The following is an 18,421-nucleotide window of genomic DNA, read 5'->3' as shown; positions in this document are numbered from 1 at the left end:
TTGCGGGGTCCAGGGGACAAAATGGCGGCGGGTGCTCCCCTTCACCCTCTCCCCTCACCTGGGAGTGTGGGCGGAGAGGGTCAGCGATCGCTGCTGGGGGAGGGGAGCCGCGGCTGCTCGGGAGGGCCTGGGGTTCCTCTGAGAAGGCCTGGGGGCGAGGGTAGACAGGCTCCCGGCCTGCCCTGCGGGTTTAACTGGGGTGTGAGGGACGTGGGACCCCGCATACCCGGCGGGGCGGGGGACTGCCTCACCCCTTCACGGGGTACGCGGCGGTGAGCGTGTTGAGGCTTCTGGAATGCCCAAACTGCAAGGGGTTTTCGTAGGAGACTCCCACCCAGCCCTTCATTTGACAGGTGATCGCCATCATCATTTCATTCTCTGCAGGGTTTACCACGCTTTCCCTGCTTGATGATTCGGGTCTTAGCTCTGCCTGGGAAGCAGGGCGGGAATTGTCTCTACGTCTTACAGATTCGTAAACTGAGGCCTGGAGGGGTGAAGAGTTGCACCAATGCCTCGCACCTGGGAGTAGTAGGACCCAGCCTTCTGCCTGTGTTAGTGCTCCTTTCCCACCGCTTCATTCGCGCCTTCCCCCCGCCAGTGAGTGACGGGATTTTTAGAAAGCAGACAGAAAACTGGTTCTCTGAGCACCTGCTGCTGTCAAGTGGCTCCCGCTGGGCTGGGGCTGCCTGCCTGAGACCAGCTTCCTGTTGCTTGTGGACTGTATCTCTCATTCTATCTGTGCCAAGATATTTTCCATGAACATAGCTCTTCATTATAGTCGTCTTACTGAATAGATAGTAATTCTTTATATGTACTATAGTTTGTTACAGTTTACTCATTGATTTCACCAACATTATTCTCATAATCCGAGGTAGAAGAGTGGGCTAGGCATTGTGTTCATTTTATGAATGGGGAAACTGAGGTTCAAAGACGTTATTACTTGCCCCAGGATCACCAGCTGGTGAATAGTTGCTCTGGAATGAGGCTTTTATACCTTGGGTTGGTAATCTGACCATTATCCATCCCACTCTGGGTGCCCTGGCTCCTATATTTTTTTCTAGCTGTGACTTTTCCTCGAAATGTGTTGGGTGCAGATTGGTTTACGCCACATATGGAAATGATATGAGTAATATCCACTCAGGAATTAATATTTTAATTAATCAGAGAGTCAATTTTTAATATGATTTGGAAAGTTCCTTTATGGGAGGAAGTGTGAGAATGAGGGCTTTGAAGACAGACTGACTTGAGTTTGAATCCCAGCTTCACTATGTGTCCTTTGGCAGATTACCTAATTTTTCTGAGCCTTGGTTTCCTCCCCTGTAAAATAGAGATAATATCATTCACCTCATAAATTTGTTGATAGTAAGTAAATGAGGTATGTGTACAGCATTAAGAACTGCTCTTCGCCCATAGTAAGCCCCCAACAAATGCTTGCCTCTTCTTTTTCCGCACTCCCTTGAGTTGCAATTTTTTATTCTCTGTAGTTAACCACTTTACGTTAGTCCACCTGGTGGATTGTGCATGGATGCACAGTGTTATTCAAATGCGTTTATAAATAATTTTAGTAACTAGGGTTCAAAGGATATAGTGTTTTAAACATAGACTTAAAAAATATTCTTAGGACTTCATAGATACTTAATCACTGAAAGGTTGATTTGATGTTAATTTTATTAATATCCTCACTTAACCACTTTACAGGAATGTTAAGGTGAAGGGGGTTGAGATTCTGTCTTGTCTTTCACCTTCATACCTAACCACAACTCAATCTAGTTTTAAAGGAGAAACAAAAGTGATTTGGGAATCCCATGTGAACATTATTTAAACACTTAGAAAGTAGTGGTGGTGGTAAGTGGGAAGTTAAACAGAATTCTCTCTACTGGTGCAACCTGATATCTACTGTGAAATTGGCAGTTCTGAAATTGTACAAGTGAGAACTGCAAATGCCTTGAATAATAAAATAATAAAAATCTGTTTCCAATTGTATGCTGAGATGGTCACCTTTTTCACAAATGTGTTTGGCTTTGGCAGATTTTATGGGAAAAGCAAAAAGAACTGCAGTTCACTGGTGAAGCCCCTTAAAAAATTATTAGAAGGAGGGGGGGAGGGGGGATAGGCATAGAGGAGGACACTTATGGGGATGAGCACTGGGTGTTATGTGGAAACTAATTTGACAATAAACTATTTGTAAAAAAAAAATTAAACAAGATGTATTGGGAAAAAATTATTAGAAGGAAATGATTTATAGAGAGACTTTTTTCGGGACATGAATACTAAAGATTTCATGAAGCTTTGGTAAAATAATGACTACGTTTTAATGATAATTTCTTAAAGTAGTAAGTTCACTATATATTTTGAAAACGTGAATTACAATGGTATAATTAATGTACCAGGTTTTCTATTTCAGTAATTGTGTATGCATGGACATTTTTGTCTCAAAAAAGCTAACCCCCTCCCATCATTGTTTTGAAGCAAATCCCAGACGTATTTCCTTTGTAAAGATTTCAGCATGTGTTAGGCATATTTAATGTAGTATTGCAAAAGAGAGGTAGTTTTGGGTTTTTCCAAGAGGCATGCTAGGTTCGTGGGAGAAGATAAATGTATCCTGTGTGATTTATTCATGGTAGTATATATGGAAGTGCTCAGAATTGAAAACTTCATTAAACAACTTGGAATTATAAATAAATTATGAATAAAATGTCTATGTTGTTCTTCAAAGTACTTATTTTGCCACAATACACTTTTCCACAGCTTTGCAAAAAGCTGTGAACAATTACTGATAGTCTTTGAATATGCCTATGATAGCATTGTTCAAGTACCAGACTCAGGAAAATATCTGGATTTTCTTCAGTTTCAAAAAATGCAAGAACATGAGTGGTAGATTTTGTGAATATTGGAGATTGTAAACCCCAACTTTGTTAGAATTTATTGGTAAACATGAGAACAATTCATAGATGTACTGTCCTGGCTTCTGTTAGATGGGCCTGTATTTTTAAGAGTAGAGTAACTAACAAGCTTCTCACTATTTTGGACCTGCCATTTGCTTCTCACAACCTGCATACCTAAACTCAGATAAAGAAGAGAGGCAGGCCTCTCCTGTCCCTTGAGCCAATCTTCCATTTCCATTTGTAGGATTCCGGTGTCTCCACAGACTTTCTGGGACTGTAGGGCAGGCTAGGACAAGTGAGACTTCAGTTTATCACTGGCAGCTCGTTTCAATATCTCTGGCCCAGTGTCTGTTCCCTGTTTACTGACTTGTTTATTTTTTATGGTCCATTTTCTGCTTGCTCATTGTTTTGCTGTAGCCTGCAGTTTCTCAGTTTTAATTTATTTGAGGGGCCCTGCCAAATATTTGCCATATCCATTTTTTTAAATCTTGACTGATTTTTCTGTTTATGGTAGCATTATAGGTTTTCTTTAAAAATGTAAGTAAAAGGGGCACCTAGGTAGCTCAGTCTGTTAAGCGTCTGACTTTTGATTTTGGCTGAGGTCATGATCCCGTGGTTCTGAGATTGAGCCCCACATAGGATTCTGCTTGGGATTCTCTCTCTCCCTCACTCTCTGCCTGTTCCCTGGTTGTGTGTGCGCTCTCTCAAAAACAAACATTAAAAAAATAAATTGTAAGTAGAAGTGTTTTATTTAGAAAAAAATGTTATACGAATAATAGTATGGGTGGTAGTTATGGCAAATATGAAAGTAGTAACTGAATGTTTAAAATTTTGGACATTCTGGATTAGGTATTAGGTTTTTTTTTTTTTAAACAACTTATTGAGATATATTTCACATACCATAAAATCAGCCATTAAAGTATACATTTCAGTGGTTTTTAGTGCAAGCATCACCACACTTTTAGGACATTTTCAAAACCCCAATATGAAGCCCCATAACAGCCATTCCCTATTCCTGACTGTCCTCTCTTCTTCCTACTTCCTGCATCAGCCATAGGCAACCACTTATATACTTTTTTTTCCTCTGTGGAATGTCTATTCTGGCATTTCATATTAATAGAATCATATAATAGGTGGTCTTTTGTGTCTGGTTTCTTTCATTTAGCATAATATTTTCAATGTTCATCCATGCTGTAGCATGTATCAGCACTTCGCCTTTTTTTTTTTTAAACTCTTTAATATTTTAGAGCAGTTTTAAGGTCACAGAACAATTTTTTGGGAAAGTACAGAGACTTCCCATATGCTCCTGTCTCCACTTATGCTTTGCTTCTTCCTTATCAACATCCCCCACTACAGTGGAATGTTTGTTAAAACTACTTTAACTTACATTGACAGGTCCCTATCACACCAAAGTCCATAGTTTACATTAGTATTTACTCTTGGTGTTGTTTTTATGAGTTTGAACAAATACGTAATGACATGTATACACCATTATAGTATCATAAAGAATACTTTCATTGCCCTAAAAATTCTCTGTATTCTGCCTGTTTTCCTCTATTTTTCCCTAATCCCTGTAACAATTGGTCTTTTCCCTTCTATAGTTTTGAGTTTTCCAGAAACTTCATGTCTTTTTATGGCTGGATAATATTTTATTGTGTAGATATACCACCTTTTATTTATCCATTCATTAATTGATGGACATTTGGATGGTTTCACATTTTGAATATTATGAATAATGCTATAAACATTTGTGTACAAGTTTTTGTGTGGACCTATGTCTTCATTTCTCTTGGGTATATACCTAGGAGTGGAATTGTTGGGTCATATAGTAACCCTTTTTGAGGAACTGCCAGATTATTTATAAAACCAGCCATAGCATATTACATTACATACACATTAAAAAAATTTTTTTTAAATGTTTTTTATTTTTGAGAGAGAGACACACTGCTAGCAGGGGAGGGTCAAAGAGAGGGAGATACAGAATCTGAAGACAGGCTCCAGGCTGTGAGCTAGCTGTCAGCACAGAGCCTGATGTGGTGCTTGAACCCACAAACCGTGAGATCATGACCTGAGCCAAAGTCGGACGCTTAACCAACTGAGCCCCCCTGGTGCCCCTCCCAACAAGTCATTTATGTTGCCTTCAGTTTTTCCACATCCTCTCCAATACTTATTATTGTTTGCCTTTTGAATTATAGCCATCTTAGTGGGTGTGAATGGTATCTTTCTGTCGTTCTGATTTATGTATCCCTAATGATTAATGATTTTCAACATCTTTTCGTGTTCCTATTAGCTATTTATATATCTATTTTGGAAAACTGAGGACATAACCTTTTTTTTTTTTTTTTTAAAGTAGGCTTCACACTTAGCACAGAGCCCAATGCTCTGGGCTTCAGTTCATGACCCTGAGATCAAGACCTGAGCTGAGATCAAGGGTTGGACACTTAACTCACTGAGCACCCAGGTGCCCCAGGACATAGCTTTTTTAACTTCTTCATTTTTGTAGATGAGGCTGCTGATACTCAAAGAGATTCAGTGACTTCTCAGGGTCACATAGCCAGTGATTTGGTTGACTCCAGTGTCTCTATGTACTATTTCCATTACATCATGCTTTCTCCTAGTTTTTAGAAGTGAATACAGATGAAGTGGTCTGGGAATCCAAATGGAGAAGATCTCTGTCATCTGGGGATATCAGAGTAGGCTTTATGAAGATGACTTTCGAGTTGGCCTTGAACAGTAGAAGGCTTTGAATATGTAGGAGGGTGAGAGGAAGGCAACATGGTGAGCAAATATTCTTTAGCATGGACTTTATCAAGTAAATATTTAATGCCTACTGAATGCCAGGTACTTTTCTAGGTTCTGAGGCCATAGCTGTAATAAAACCAAGAAACACCATGAAGCTTATGTTCTTGTGGGGGGGAGATGGACAGTGTACCAAGTAAGTAAATACTGTAAGGTGAAAATGCTCTAGAGGAGAAGTGGGATAGGCAGTGCCAGGGGTGGGAGTCAGGATAAATGGGTTGCAACTTAATGTATTTAATTTATTAAATAATTTAATTTTTTAAAGTAATCTTTGCACCCAACGTGAGGCTTGAACTCGCAACCCTGAGATCAAGAGTTGTGTGCTGTACTGACTGAGCCAGCCAGGTGCCCCTAAAAGGGTTGAAATTTTAAATATAATGTTTGGGAAGGCTTCACTGAGGAAGTGGTATATGAGTAAAGATGGAGTAAATCTTGACTCTTCCAGATAAGTGGCCAATAATTATAAAGCCCTGAGGCATGAGTGTGTCTGGCATGTTAGAGAACATAAAGAGGCTGAAACGGAATGAACACCAAAGAGGAGAGGAGTTGAGGTATGGTCAGGGAGGGATGAGTGTACTTTGGCATTTACTCTGAGATGGAGAATAACTGGGATAGTTGTGAGCAAAGAGGCACTGCATTAAAAAAAAAAAAAAGTAACAGTTTAATTGAGATCTAATTCATACACCATATAATTCAGCTGTTAAAAAAAATGGCTTTTAGTATATTCACAGACTTTTGCAACCATTACCATAATGAGTTTTAGAACATTTTTGCCATTCCAAAAGGAAACCCTATGCTCATTAGCAGCCACTCCCATTTTCTTCCAACTCCCTAGTCTTAGGCAACCGATAGTCCATTGTTGGTTCTGTGGATTTGCCTGTTCTGGAAATTACCTATAAATTATTCATTATTTTATCTTTTGTGATTGGTTGTGTTCTCAGCATAATGTTTTTAAGGTTCCTTCATGTTGTAGCATGTATAAGCACTTTATTCCATTTTATGGGCCAATAATTTTCCATCATATGGATAGGCCGCCTTTTATTTATCCATCATTTGGTGGACATTTGGGTTGTTTCCACTTTTGGCTATTATGTATAATGGTGCTATGAATACTTATGTATAAGTTTTTGTGTGGACTTACATGCTGCATTTTAAAAGGAGCAAATACACTTGGCAAAGGATAAATTACCTAGGCCCTCATCCCAGAAGCACCTAGCTTCTAATTGCTACTTTCTTTGTTTATTAGCTTTTCTTACGGGGTTAGGCCATTCTATTCAGGAATATCCCTTCCCTTTGTGTTCTATTTGGGTTTCCGCTTTGGGTTTGAGTAAAGGTTTGGCCACATTATATTGAAATCCAGAACAGTAAGATCTGTTCTATGTGGAGACTTATATAATAGTAATTAAAATGTTCTGATAAAATCTAAGTTTTTGAAAGCTCCTAAGAAGAGGTACACCATGTTTTGTATCCTGAATTGGCCTTTATTAGTGGGTCATAAATCAATTCAGTGAAAGCAGCATTTGAAAAATGAGAAGGAAAAATTAGAGTGTATCTCACAAAATAGGGATAAAACATTACTTTATGAGGGGCACCTAGGTGGCTCAGTCGGTTAAGCATCTGTCTTTGGCTCAGGTCATGATCTCACGGTTCGTGGGTTTGAGCCCTGCATCGGGCTCTATGCTGACTGCCAGCTCAGAGCCTGGAGCCTGTCTTCAGATTCTGTATCTCCCTCTCTCTCTGACCCTTCCCTGCTCACGCTGTCTTTCTCTCTCTCAGAAATAAATAAAACATTAAAAAAACAGAACAAAACATTACTTTATGAAACTTTTGTTTCAGCTAAATATCCATTTGTGAACTGAGTAAGGATATATTGTATGTGAGTTGTGTACGCTATATAGATGGTAGTAAAAAAAAAAAGTCTCTGGACTGAGGTATTACAGACACTTAATGTAATTCATTAACAGTGTTTCTCTTGTATTTAACTTAATTTTTTTTAACTTTNGAGCCCAAAACGGGGCTCGAACCCACGAACTGCGAGATCATGACCTAAGCGAAAGTCGGACGCTTAACCGACTAAGCCACCCAGGCGCCCCAACTTAATTTCTTTTTTGAGGTATTGCATTGAGGTAGAGCATTGAGGTATTGTTCAGCATGGAATAATTAAAACAGGCAGTATAAAAGAGCAATTTTATTTGTTTTTTAATGTAATGACAANTTGATGAGGTCCCAATCATTTATTTTTGCTCTTGATTCCCTTGCTTTTGGGGATGTGTAATGACAAACTTTTGATGAGACTTGTATCTTTTTAAGAGTAAATATTTTTTGACACTGTTATGACTAAGAGTATTTTTTTTTATTGTAGGAGTCACACCCCAGAGGTTTATATGGTAAATGAGCTTCTTGGCATACCAAGGGAATTAAAAGAATGATGGTAAGTGATCAAGCTACCTTAAACACTATCTTTAGTTTTTTTTTTTTGTCCTTCCTTCCTTACATCTCTTTTTCATTTATCTTTGCAGTATACTCTAGAGCACCAGAGAGCTTTATTTCCTTTATAGCTTCATAGTATTTCCTGTTGATTTATGTTGTTCTTAAATATCTCCAATAGACAAAGTGTAGTAAAAGCATTGCTTGTTTGCCAACTGTGATGGTAAGGAATGTGGCCAAAAACCTGAAAGTAAATTAAAAATGTCCGTGATCATCCATAACAGATAATTCACATAATGAAAGTATATTCACTTTACTTTTAGAATTCTTTTTTTAAATTTAATTTAATTAAAAAATTTTTTTAATGTTTTTTATTTATGAGAGAGAGACAGCATGAGCAGGGGAGGGTCAGAGAGAGAGGGAGATACAGAATTTGAAACAGGCTCCAGGCTCTGAGTTAGCTGTTGGTACAGAGCCCGACGCGGGGCTCGAATCCATGACACAAGATCATGACCTGAGCCAAAGTCTGACGCTTAACTGACTGAGCCACCCAGGGACCCCTACTTTTAGAATTCTTGAGTTTCTTACTCAGTACCATAGGTGTAATATTTCCCATAATTCTAACAAGTAAGATAGCTGATAGCTTAGATAGGGGAGAAAAGAAAAGAATTAAGAATTAAGCTTTTGTGTTCTGCATAATTATCAGAAAGTAAAGAGCTCAAAAAGTCTAAAAAGCATTTGGTGTGGGCTTATTTATTTTATAGCAACCATCCTCTGCATTTCTAAGTTCCTGAGAGAACTTAGAACTTTGTAATATACAAAAGTTGTTCCTAGTGAAAACCTGAAAGTATCAAGAAAAGAGGAAGTTGATTCAGTAGCCTCTGTTTAAAAGTCAGGGAAGTATGAATCAGAGATTTTCATCCAAAATGGTAGAACTGAAAAGAATTTCTGCTTAGCAGGGCAAACTTAACTTACTTATTTATGTTGAATACCTCATTTCCCAATGATGTTCATTTATTCATGGTATACTTATTTCAGTCATTTATTCATGATTTCTTTATCATGCCAATTATTCATCATTCATGGAGAAAGAGAAATGGTAAATACTTATGAATATGATTTAAAATATAATTGTGAGACATGCTACAAAGGAATACAGATTTGTTTGAGCATATAAAAGGGGTCCTGGGTGAGTCAGGTTATTAAAATACTTCATTTTAAGAGAGTTACTTTTTTTTTTTAAATAGTTTATTTACTTCTGAGAGAGAGACACACAGCGTGAGCAGGGGAGGGTCAGAGAGAGAGGGAGACACAGACTCTGAAACAAGCTCCAGGCTCTGAGCTGGCTGTCAGCACAGAGCCCGACGTAGGGCTCGAACTCATGAACCGTGAGATCATGACCTGAGCCAAAGTCGGACGCTCAACCGACTGAGCCACCCAGGCGCCCCAAGAGAGTTACTTTTTAAGTTGGGACTTGAAAGACCAGTAGGTTTTAGTTGGGCTAAGAGAAACACCATCATCAAGACGTCATCAAGGATTTGATCGCTTTTNTTGAATACCTCATTTCCCAATGATGTTCATTTATTCATGGTATACTTATTTCAGTCATTTATTCATGATTTCTTTATCATGCCAATTATTCATCATTCATGGAGAAAGAGAAATGGTAAATACTTATGAATATGATTTAAAATATAATTGTGAGACATGCTACAAAGGAATACAGATTTGTTTGAGCATATAAAAGGGGTCCTGGGTGAGTCAGGTTATTAAAATACTTCATTTTAAGAGAGTTACTTTTTTTTTTTTAAATAGTTTATTTACTTCTGAGAGAGAGACACACAGCGTGAGCAGGGGAGGGTCAGAGAGAGAGGGAGACACAGACTCTGAAACAAGCTCCAGGCTCTGAGCTGGCTGTCAGCACAGAGCCCGACGTAGGGCTCGAACTCATGAACCGTGAGATCATGACCTGAGCCAAAGTCGGACGCTCAACCGACTGAGCCACCCAGGCGCCCCAAGAGAGTTACTTTTTAAGTTGGGACTTGAAAGACCAGTAGGTTTTAGTTGGGCTAAGAGAAACACCATCATCAAGACGTCATCAAGGATTTGATCGCTTTTCTTTCCTTCTCTCTGCCATCTGTTTTGTTTCCATTATATTAAGTTTCTTTATATGATCCTAATTGCTTAGAGGCAGATTTTGTATTTTTTGGCAGAGAGCCACATAATTGATGATGATTCCTCAGTGCATCACATCAGAAAGCATATAATGGTTACTTTGTCCTAATTTTTGTCATGTTACCTTTGATCACTTGGTTAATTTAGAATATTGGTTTTTCTGTTTTAAGTTTGTGTTTTGTCTTTTGAAATTATTGAGTAGTTTGTTGAGAGAGACTTTGAGGCTGTGTAAATATCCTGTACCTCATCAAACCATCACCCACTAGTTTTAGCACTCAATGATGATAACACTTATTAAAGATCTACTGTGAGGAAAAGTTTGACATTATACCCAACTATCTGTGTATCTGAATTCTTGGATATTTTATTTTATTTAATGTTGTAGTCTGTTACTATCATTATTTAGTTTGATGCTCAAATTGTTCCAGATTTAGCAGTGAAAGCTTCTCTCAACCTGGATTTTGTGATATGTTGCTATTATTCATTCTTTCAGCATTTCTATACTTTCTAGTGTAACAGACTGATCCAGATTCATTTGTGTTTTCACTGCCTCATTCTTTTTCCTACCTTATTACACAGTCTAGAGCCTTCAGTACAATGTTGAAGGAAAGTGATGGTGGCATCCTTCTCTCTTTCAACATTATAGCATTAAATATGGTGTTTGTTGTAGTTTGTGAAGAGTTTTTATCACATGCTTTTTTCATCTGTTGAGATGAACATAAGGCATTACTCCTTTATTTTGCTTATTTGGTAAATTACATTAATTGATTTGAAAATATTATTACCAGCCTTGCATACTTGAAATAAACTCAACTTGGTTTTGATATCTTAACTGGATTCGATGTACAAATCTGTGTGTGTGTGTGTGTGTGTGTGTGTTATTTTCATGTCTTTACTATTGAAATTGTTTGAACTGGGGACCCACAGAGCGGTCGGTATCCTTTAAGACATCCAACAAACCAGCCTGCTGGTGCCCATGTGGCACTGTGAGGAGCCAGAAGCCCTTTGTTGGCTGGTTGGGTGGAGTGGCTCTACCCCAGAACCAGGGCCTGCAGAGCGGGACCCTTTAAGACACCAGGGTTTGAATCCAGCCCAGTGCCTGGGAGGCAGGAGACTAGAGTGGAACAAATTAGCACATTGGCACCCCCACAGCACTGTGAAGATGGCTTGAATAGAGCCAGGGGAGGGGGAAAGACTGGGGTGTCGCCATTTTTCTCCCCATCACAGGGTGGGGCTCCAGGAAATGGACAAGGGGCCCACAGTGGAGGCATGACACACCTACACCAAACCACACCTCTCTGTACCTGCTAACTGCATATCTACTGGAGCAAGATTGACACTGACCAGATCAGACAGCCCCTCCTCCAGACCAGCACAGCCACTGGTTCCAAGACATCATTTGATATCGGTCCAGCAATTTTGCATTTTCTGATTTGATTCTTGGTGCTTACTATTTATATACATATATATGTATATAAATTTTTTTCTTCTCCCTTTTCTTCTGTTTGTTCCTTCCCTTCTCTGTTCTGGTTATTCGGGTTGTTGGTTTGTTTAAGCAGACATTTTAACCTATTCTTTTTACACCTCTTTTGTATCTCCTTTATTTCTCTCTCTCTCTCTCTCTCTCTCTCTCTCTCTCTCTCTGGATTAAGCCATATAGTTTCTCTGATTCTCTGCCTGGTCAGTTTTTTTTCTTTACTTTTTCCTCACCCCTGTCATTTCTCTTTTTGTATGGGATAAGGCTTCTTCCACCCCCCCACCTTCTCCCCTTAAAATTTTTTTCCAGGGTTACTTCAACAAACAAAGCACACCTGGTAGAAGGCCCAAACCACCACTGTGAGTAGAGAAATAAAGCAACCAGAGTCACAAACATGGAGAGCATGCAACATACTCTGAAAACACTTCCTAAAGGGCCAGGCCCTGGACAGTGTATGAGCCCTTTTTAATATAATAGTGCTTATAGGTACAGGACACACAATAGGCTATTAAAACACATAAGGAACAGAAGACTAGCCAAAATGACTCTCTTCAAAAGAAGTTCCAGGAAGAAAGGACAGCTAGAGAATTGCTCAAAACAGTTATAAGCAATATATCTGAGCAAGAATTCAGATTAATAGTCATAAGAGTAATAGCTGGGCTTGAAAAAAGGGTAGAAGACAGCAGATAATCTATTACTTCAGAGATCAAGTAACTAAGAAATAGTCACCATGAATTAAATACATAAATGAGGTACAAAATAAACTAGATGCAGTGACATCAAAGATGGAGGAAGCAGATGGGAGAATAAGTGAAATAGAGGATATAATTATAGAAAATGATGACACAGAGAAAAAGAGAGATAAAATACTAGACCATGAGAGGAGAATTAGAGAACTAAGTGATTCAAGGAAATGTAATAATATCTGTATCATAGGAGCTCCATAAGAAGAGGGGCTGAAGGTGTACTTGAGCAAATTATAGCTGAGAACTCATTTGGGGAAGGAGGCAGACATCCAAATCCAGGAGGCACAAAGAACTCCCTTAATATTTAACAAGAATAGGCCTTCTCCATGGGATATCATACTGAAACTGGTAAAATACAAAGATAAAGAGAGAATTCTGAAAGCAGCTAGGAACAAATGGGTCTTAACATACAAGGATGTCTAATACATAAGGGTAGTAGCAGACCTGTCCACTGAAACTTGGCAGGCCAGAAGGGAGTGGCAGGAAATATTCAATGTACTGAATAGGAAAAGTACATAGCCCAGAATCCTTTAGCCAGCAAAACTGTCATTCAGAATAGAAGGAGAGATAAAGGCTTTCCCACACAAACAAAAACTAAAGAAGTTCATGACCACTGACCAACCCTGCAGGAGATCCTAAGGGTGACTCTGCTACAAAGACTACAAAGGACCAGAGACGTCACTTCAAGCATGAAACCTACAGATAACACAGTGACACTAAATCCATATCTTTCAATAATCACTCTGAATGTAAATGGACTAAATGCTCTAATCCAAAGACCTAGGGTATCAGAATGGACAAAAAAAACAAGGTCTATCATCTATATGCTGTCTACAAGAGACTCATTTTGGACCTGAGGACACCTTCAGATTGAAAGTGTGGGGATGGAGAACCATCTGTATTGCTATTGGAAGTCAAAAGAAAGCTGGATTAGCCATACTTATATCAGACAAACTAGATTTTAAACTAAAGGCTGTAGCAGGAGGTGAAGAAGGGCATTATATCATAATTATGGAGGTCTGTCCATCAAGAACAATTGTAAATGTTTATGCCCCCAACCAGGAATTCCCAAATATATAAATCAATCACAAACAAAAGCAATCTTATTGGTAAGAATGTGGCAATTGCAGAGGACTTTAATACCCCACTTACAGCAATGGACAGATCATCTAGGCAGAAAATCAACAAAGCACAGTGGCCTTGAATGATATATACCGGACCAGATGGACTTGACATATATATTCAAAACTTTTCATTCAAAAGCAGCAGAATACACATTCTTCTCAAGTGCACGTGGAACATTGTCCAAGATAGATCACATACTGGGTCACAAAATAGCTCTCAATTAATATAAGAGAATTGAGATCATACCATGCATATTTTCAGATCACAATGCTATGAAACTTGAAATCAACCACAAGAAAAAGTTTGGAAAACCTCCAAATGTATGGAAGTTAAAGAACATCCTACTGAAGAATGAATGCGTCAACCAGGCAATTGAAGAAGAAATTAAAAAATATATGGAAGCAAATGAAAATGAAAACACGACAATCCAAATCTTTTGGAATGCAGCAAAGGCAGTCCTAAGAGGAACATACATTGCAATCCAGGCCTATCTCAAGACACAAGAAAAATCCCAAATACAAAACCTAACTGCACACCTAAGGGAACTAGAAGCAGAACAGCAAAGAAACCCCAAGGCCAGCATAAGAGAAATAATAAATATTAGAGCAGAAATAAACAATATAGAATCCAAAAAAAAACCAAAACCCCAGTAGAACAGATCGATGAATCTAAGAGCTGNAGAGCTGCTTTTAAAACACACACGCGCGCACACACACACACACACACACACACACACACACACACACACACAATTGGTAAACCCCTAGCCAGACTTCTCAAAAAGAAAAGAGAGAAACCTCAAATAGAAAAAAATCATGAATGAAAGAGGAGAGATCACAACCAACCCTTCAGGTATGCAAATAATTCTTAGAGACTACTCTGAAAAATTATATGCCAACAAACTGGACAGCCTGAAAGAAATGGACAAATTTCTGACATCCATACACTACCAAAACTCAAATGAGAAGAAATAGAAAATTTGAACAAACATGGAACCAGCAAAGAAATTGAGTCAGTTAACAAAAATCTCCCAACAAATAAGAGTCCTGGGCCAGATTGCTTCACAGGGAGATTCTACCAGACATTTAAAGCAGAGTTAATACCTATCCTTCTCAAGCTGTTCCAAAAAATAGAAGCAGAAGGAAAGCTTCTGGATTCCTTCTATGAAGCCAGCATAACCTTGATTCCCAAACCAAACAGAGACCCCCACTAAAAAGGCAAATTACAGGCCAATATCCCTGATGAATATGGATGCAGAAACCTTCAACATGATACTAGCAAATCGAAGTCAACAGTATATTCAAAGAATTATTCACCATGATCAAGTGGGGTTCATTCCTGGGCTGCATGCAGCAGGACTTGTTCAACATTCTCAAATCAATCAGTGTGATACATCATACTAATAGAAGAAAGGATAAGAACTGTATGATCCTGTCAATAGATGCAGAAAAAGCATTTAACAAAATACAGCATTGTTTCATATTGAAAACCCTCAAGAAAATTGGGATGGAAGGAAAATACCGTAACATCATAAAAGCTATATATGAGGGGTGCCTCGGTGACTTGTTGGTTGAGCAATGACTTTGGCTTGGTCATGATCTCCCAGTTTGTGAGTTTGAGCTCTGTGTTGGGCTCTGCTGAGCGTGGAGACAACTTTGAATTCTGTCTTGCTGTCTCTTTCTCTCTTCCACTCACGATCTGTATCTCTCTGTCTCAAAAATAAATAAACATTAAAAAATAAAAGTGAAAGCCATATATGAAAAGTCCAGTTAATTCATCCTCAGTGGGCAAAAACTGAGAGCTCTCTCCCTGAGATCAGGAACACAAGGATATCCACTCCTTGCGTTCCACATAATGTTGGAAGTCCTAGCCTCAGCAGTCAGACAATGAAATAAAATAAAAGGCATCCAAAATGGCAAAGAAGAAGTCAAACTCACTTTTTGCAGATGACATGATACGAAAGAGTCCACCAAAAAGTTGCTAGAACTGATACATGAATTCAGCAAAGTTGCAGGGTACAAAATCAATGTCAGAAATCAGTTGCATTTCTATACACCAATAATGAAGCAATAGAAAGAGAAATCATGAAATAGATCCCATTTATAATTGCACCGAGAACCATAAAATACCTAGGAATAAATCTAACCAAAGATGTAAAAGATCTATATGCTGAAAACTATAGAAAACTTACGAAGTTGTTGAAGACACAAAGAAATGGAAAACATTCCATGGTCATGGATTGGAAGAACAAATATTGTTAAAATGTCAGCACTTCCTAAAGCAATCTACACATTCAATGCAATCCCAGTCAAAATTGCACTGGCATTCTTCACAAAGCTAGAACAAACAATCTAAATTTTATGTGGAACCACGAAAGACCCTGAGTAGCCAAAGAAATCTTGGGGAAAAAAAAAACCCGAAGCAAGAGGCATCACAATTCCAGATTTTAGCCTCTACTACAAAGCTGTAATCATCAAGACAGTATGGTATTGGCACCAAAACAGACATATAGATCAGTGAAACAGAATAGAGAACCCAGAATTGGACCCACAACCGTATGGCCAACTCATCTTTGACAAAGCAGGAAAGAGTATCTGATGGAAACAAGACAGTCTCTTAGCAAATGGTGCTGGGAGAACTGGACAGCAACGTGCAGAAGAATGAAATCAGACCACTTTCTTATACCATACACCATTTACAAAAATACACTTTCTTACAGCATACACGCAAATAAACTCAAAATGGATGAAAGACATGCAGAAAAATGAAACTGGACCACTTTCTCATGCCATACACAAAAATACACTTTCTTACAGCATATATGAAAATAAACTCAAATTGGATGAAAGACCTAAACCATCAAAACCTTAGAGGAGAAAGCAGGCAATACCTCCTTTGATCTCAGCCGTTGCAACTTCTTACGTGACATGTCACTGAAAGCAAGGGAAATAAAAGCAAAAATGAACTATTGGAATCTCATCAAGATAAAAGCCTTCTGTACTGCAAAGGAAGCAACCAACAAAATTAAAAGGCAACTGAATGGGAGAAGATATTTGCAAATGACATATCAGATAAAGGATTAGTATCCAAAAATCTATAAAGAACTTACCAAACTCAACACCTAAAAAACAAATAATCCTGTGAAGAACTGGGCAGAAGACATGAATAGACACTTTTCCAAAGAAGACATCCAGATGACCAACAGATCTATGTTATATGCTCAACATCACTCATCATCAGGGAGATACAAATCAAAACCATACTGAGATACCACCTCACACCAGTCAGAGTGGCTAAAATTAACAACTCAGGAAACAACAGATTTAAGCAAGGATGTGGAGAAATGGGAACCCTCTTGCACTGTTGGTGGGAATGCAAACTGGTGTAGCCACTCTGGAAAACAGTGTGGGCGTTCCTCAAAAAATTAAAAATAGAGCTATTCTACAACCCAGTAATTGCACTACTAGAAATTTATCCAAAGGATACAGGAGTGCTAATTCATAGAGCACATATACTCCAATGTTTATTACCAACAATAGCTGAAGAATGGAAAGAGCCCAAATGTTCATCAGCTGATGAATGGATAAAGATGTGATTTATATATACAATGGAATACTCCTTGGTAATGAGAAAGCATGAAATCCTGCCATTTGCAACAACATGGATGGAACTGGAGAGTATTATACTAAGTGAAATAAGAGAGTCAGAGAAAGACAGATCAGATGTTTTCACTCATGTGGAACTTGAGAAACTTAACAGAAGACCATGGGGAAAGGGGAAGGGAAAAAATAGTTTTAAATAGAGAGGGAGGCAAACCCATAAGAGACTCATAAATACTGAGAACAAACTGAGGGTAGATGGCAAGGGCTGGGGGAAAGGAAAAAATGGGCAATGGGCCTTGAGGAGGGCACTTGCTGGGATGAGCACTGGGTATTGTGTGTAAGCAATGAATCACAGGACTCCACCCCCAAACCAAGAGCACACTGTATATATACTGTATGTTAGCCAACTTGACAATAAATTATATTTAAAAAAAAAAAAAAAGAGTTTGAACTGGTAATTTACTTTGCTTGTATTATCCTGTTAGGTTCTGATATCAGGGTGATGCAGGGCTCATAAAATGAGTTGTGTTCCTTCTGCTTTATTTTCTAGAAGGATTTAGTGTAATTTTTGCTTACAGGTTTGGAAAATTCACTCATGAAACCCATGTGGCTCTGGATTTTTTTTTTTTGTGGGATTCATTTTCTTTAATAAATATTCAGATTTTGGTTAATTTTATGCCAAGGTTTAATAAATTATATTTTTCAAGAAATTTGCATTTCATCCAGTACTATAAATTGATATGTATAATATCCTTTATTTTTTTTTTTTAAAGTTTAGAGGTTCTAGAATCTGCAGTGATGTTCCTTTTAAATTCCTGATATTGGTTATTTTTTGTCTTTTTGTTTGATCAACATTTCATTGGTGTTTTCAAATAGTCCATTTTAGGTTTTATTATTAGTTCTTTACTATCATAGGTTTGTCTTATATTTTATTCATTTTTGCTGCTTAATATTTCCTTTTTTGGAATTAATGTGTTGCTTTTTCTAGCTTCTTGAAATAGAGACTCAGATCATTGGTTTTTAGCTTTTTGACATTCTGTTATATCATTTATGGCTATACATTTTCCTTTAAGCATGGCTTTGGCTGTTGTACAAGTACTGATGTATCATATTTTTATTATGATTCAATTGAAAATATTTTAAAACTTCCAATGTGACTTCTTTGATGTGTAAATTACTTAGAAA

At 38.1% G+C, this 18,421-nt stretch overlaps 1 protein-coding gene across 2 annotated transcripts in view; it reads left to right on the top strand.

Annotated features, from left to right (window-relative positions):
• The first annotated feature begins 215 nt into the window (after positions 1-215).
• The window catches only part of SCAPER (S-phase cyclin A associated protein in the ER), a 488,585-nt gene continuing 470,379 nt past the window's right edge, over positions 216-18,421 (top strand). Inside the window, exons 1-2 of one of the 2 annotated variants that reach the window (XM_077780475.1) lie at positions 216-597; positions 8,047-8,115. In XM_077780475.1, the coding sequence (XP_077636601.1) occupies positions 8,110-8,115 (6 nt within the window). In that variant the 5' untranslated portion in view covers positions 216-597; positions 8,047-8,109. The remainder of the gene's footprint in view (positions 598-8,046; positions 8,116-18,421) is intronic. The other variant, XM_077780477.1, reaches the window with a different exon arrangement.

The sequence above is a fragment of the Crocuta crocuta genome, unplaced genomic scaffold, assembly GCF_008692635.1.
Source record: "Crocuta crocuta isolate KB4526 unplaced genomic scaffold, BGI_CrCroc_1.0 scaffold310, whole genome shotgun sequence".
Classification (NCBI taxonomy): Eukaryota; Metazoa; Chordata; class Mammalia; order Carnivora; family Hyaenidae; genus Crocuta; species Crocuta crocuta.
Note: the sequence above shows the minus strand (reverse complement) of the source record. Positions and strands in the feature narration are given on the sequence as shown.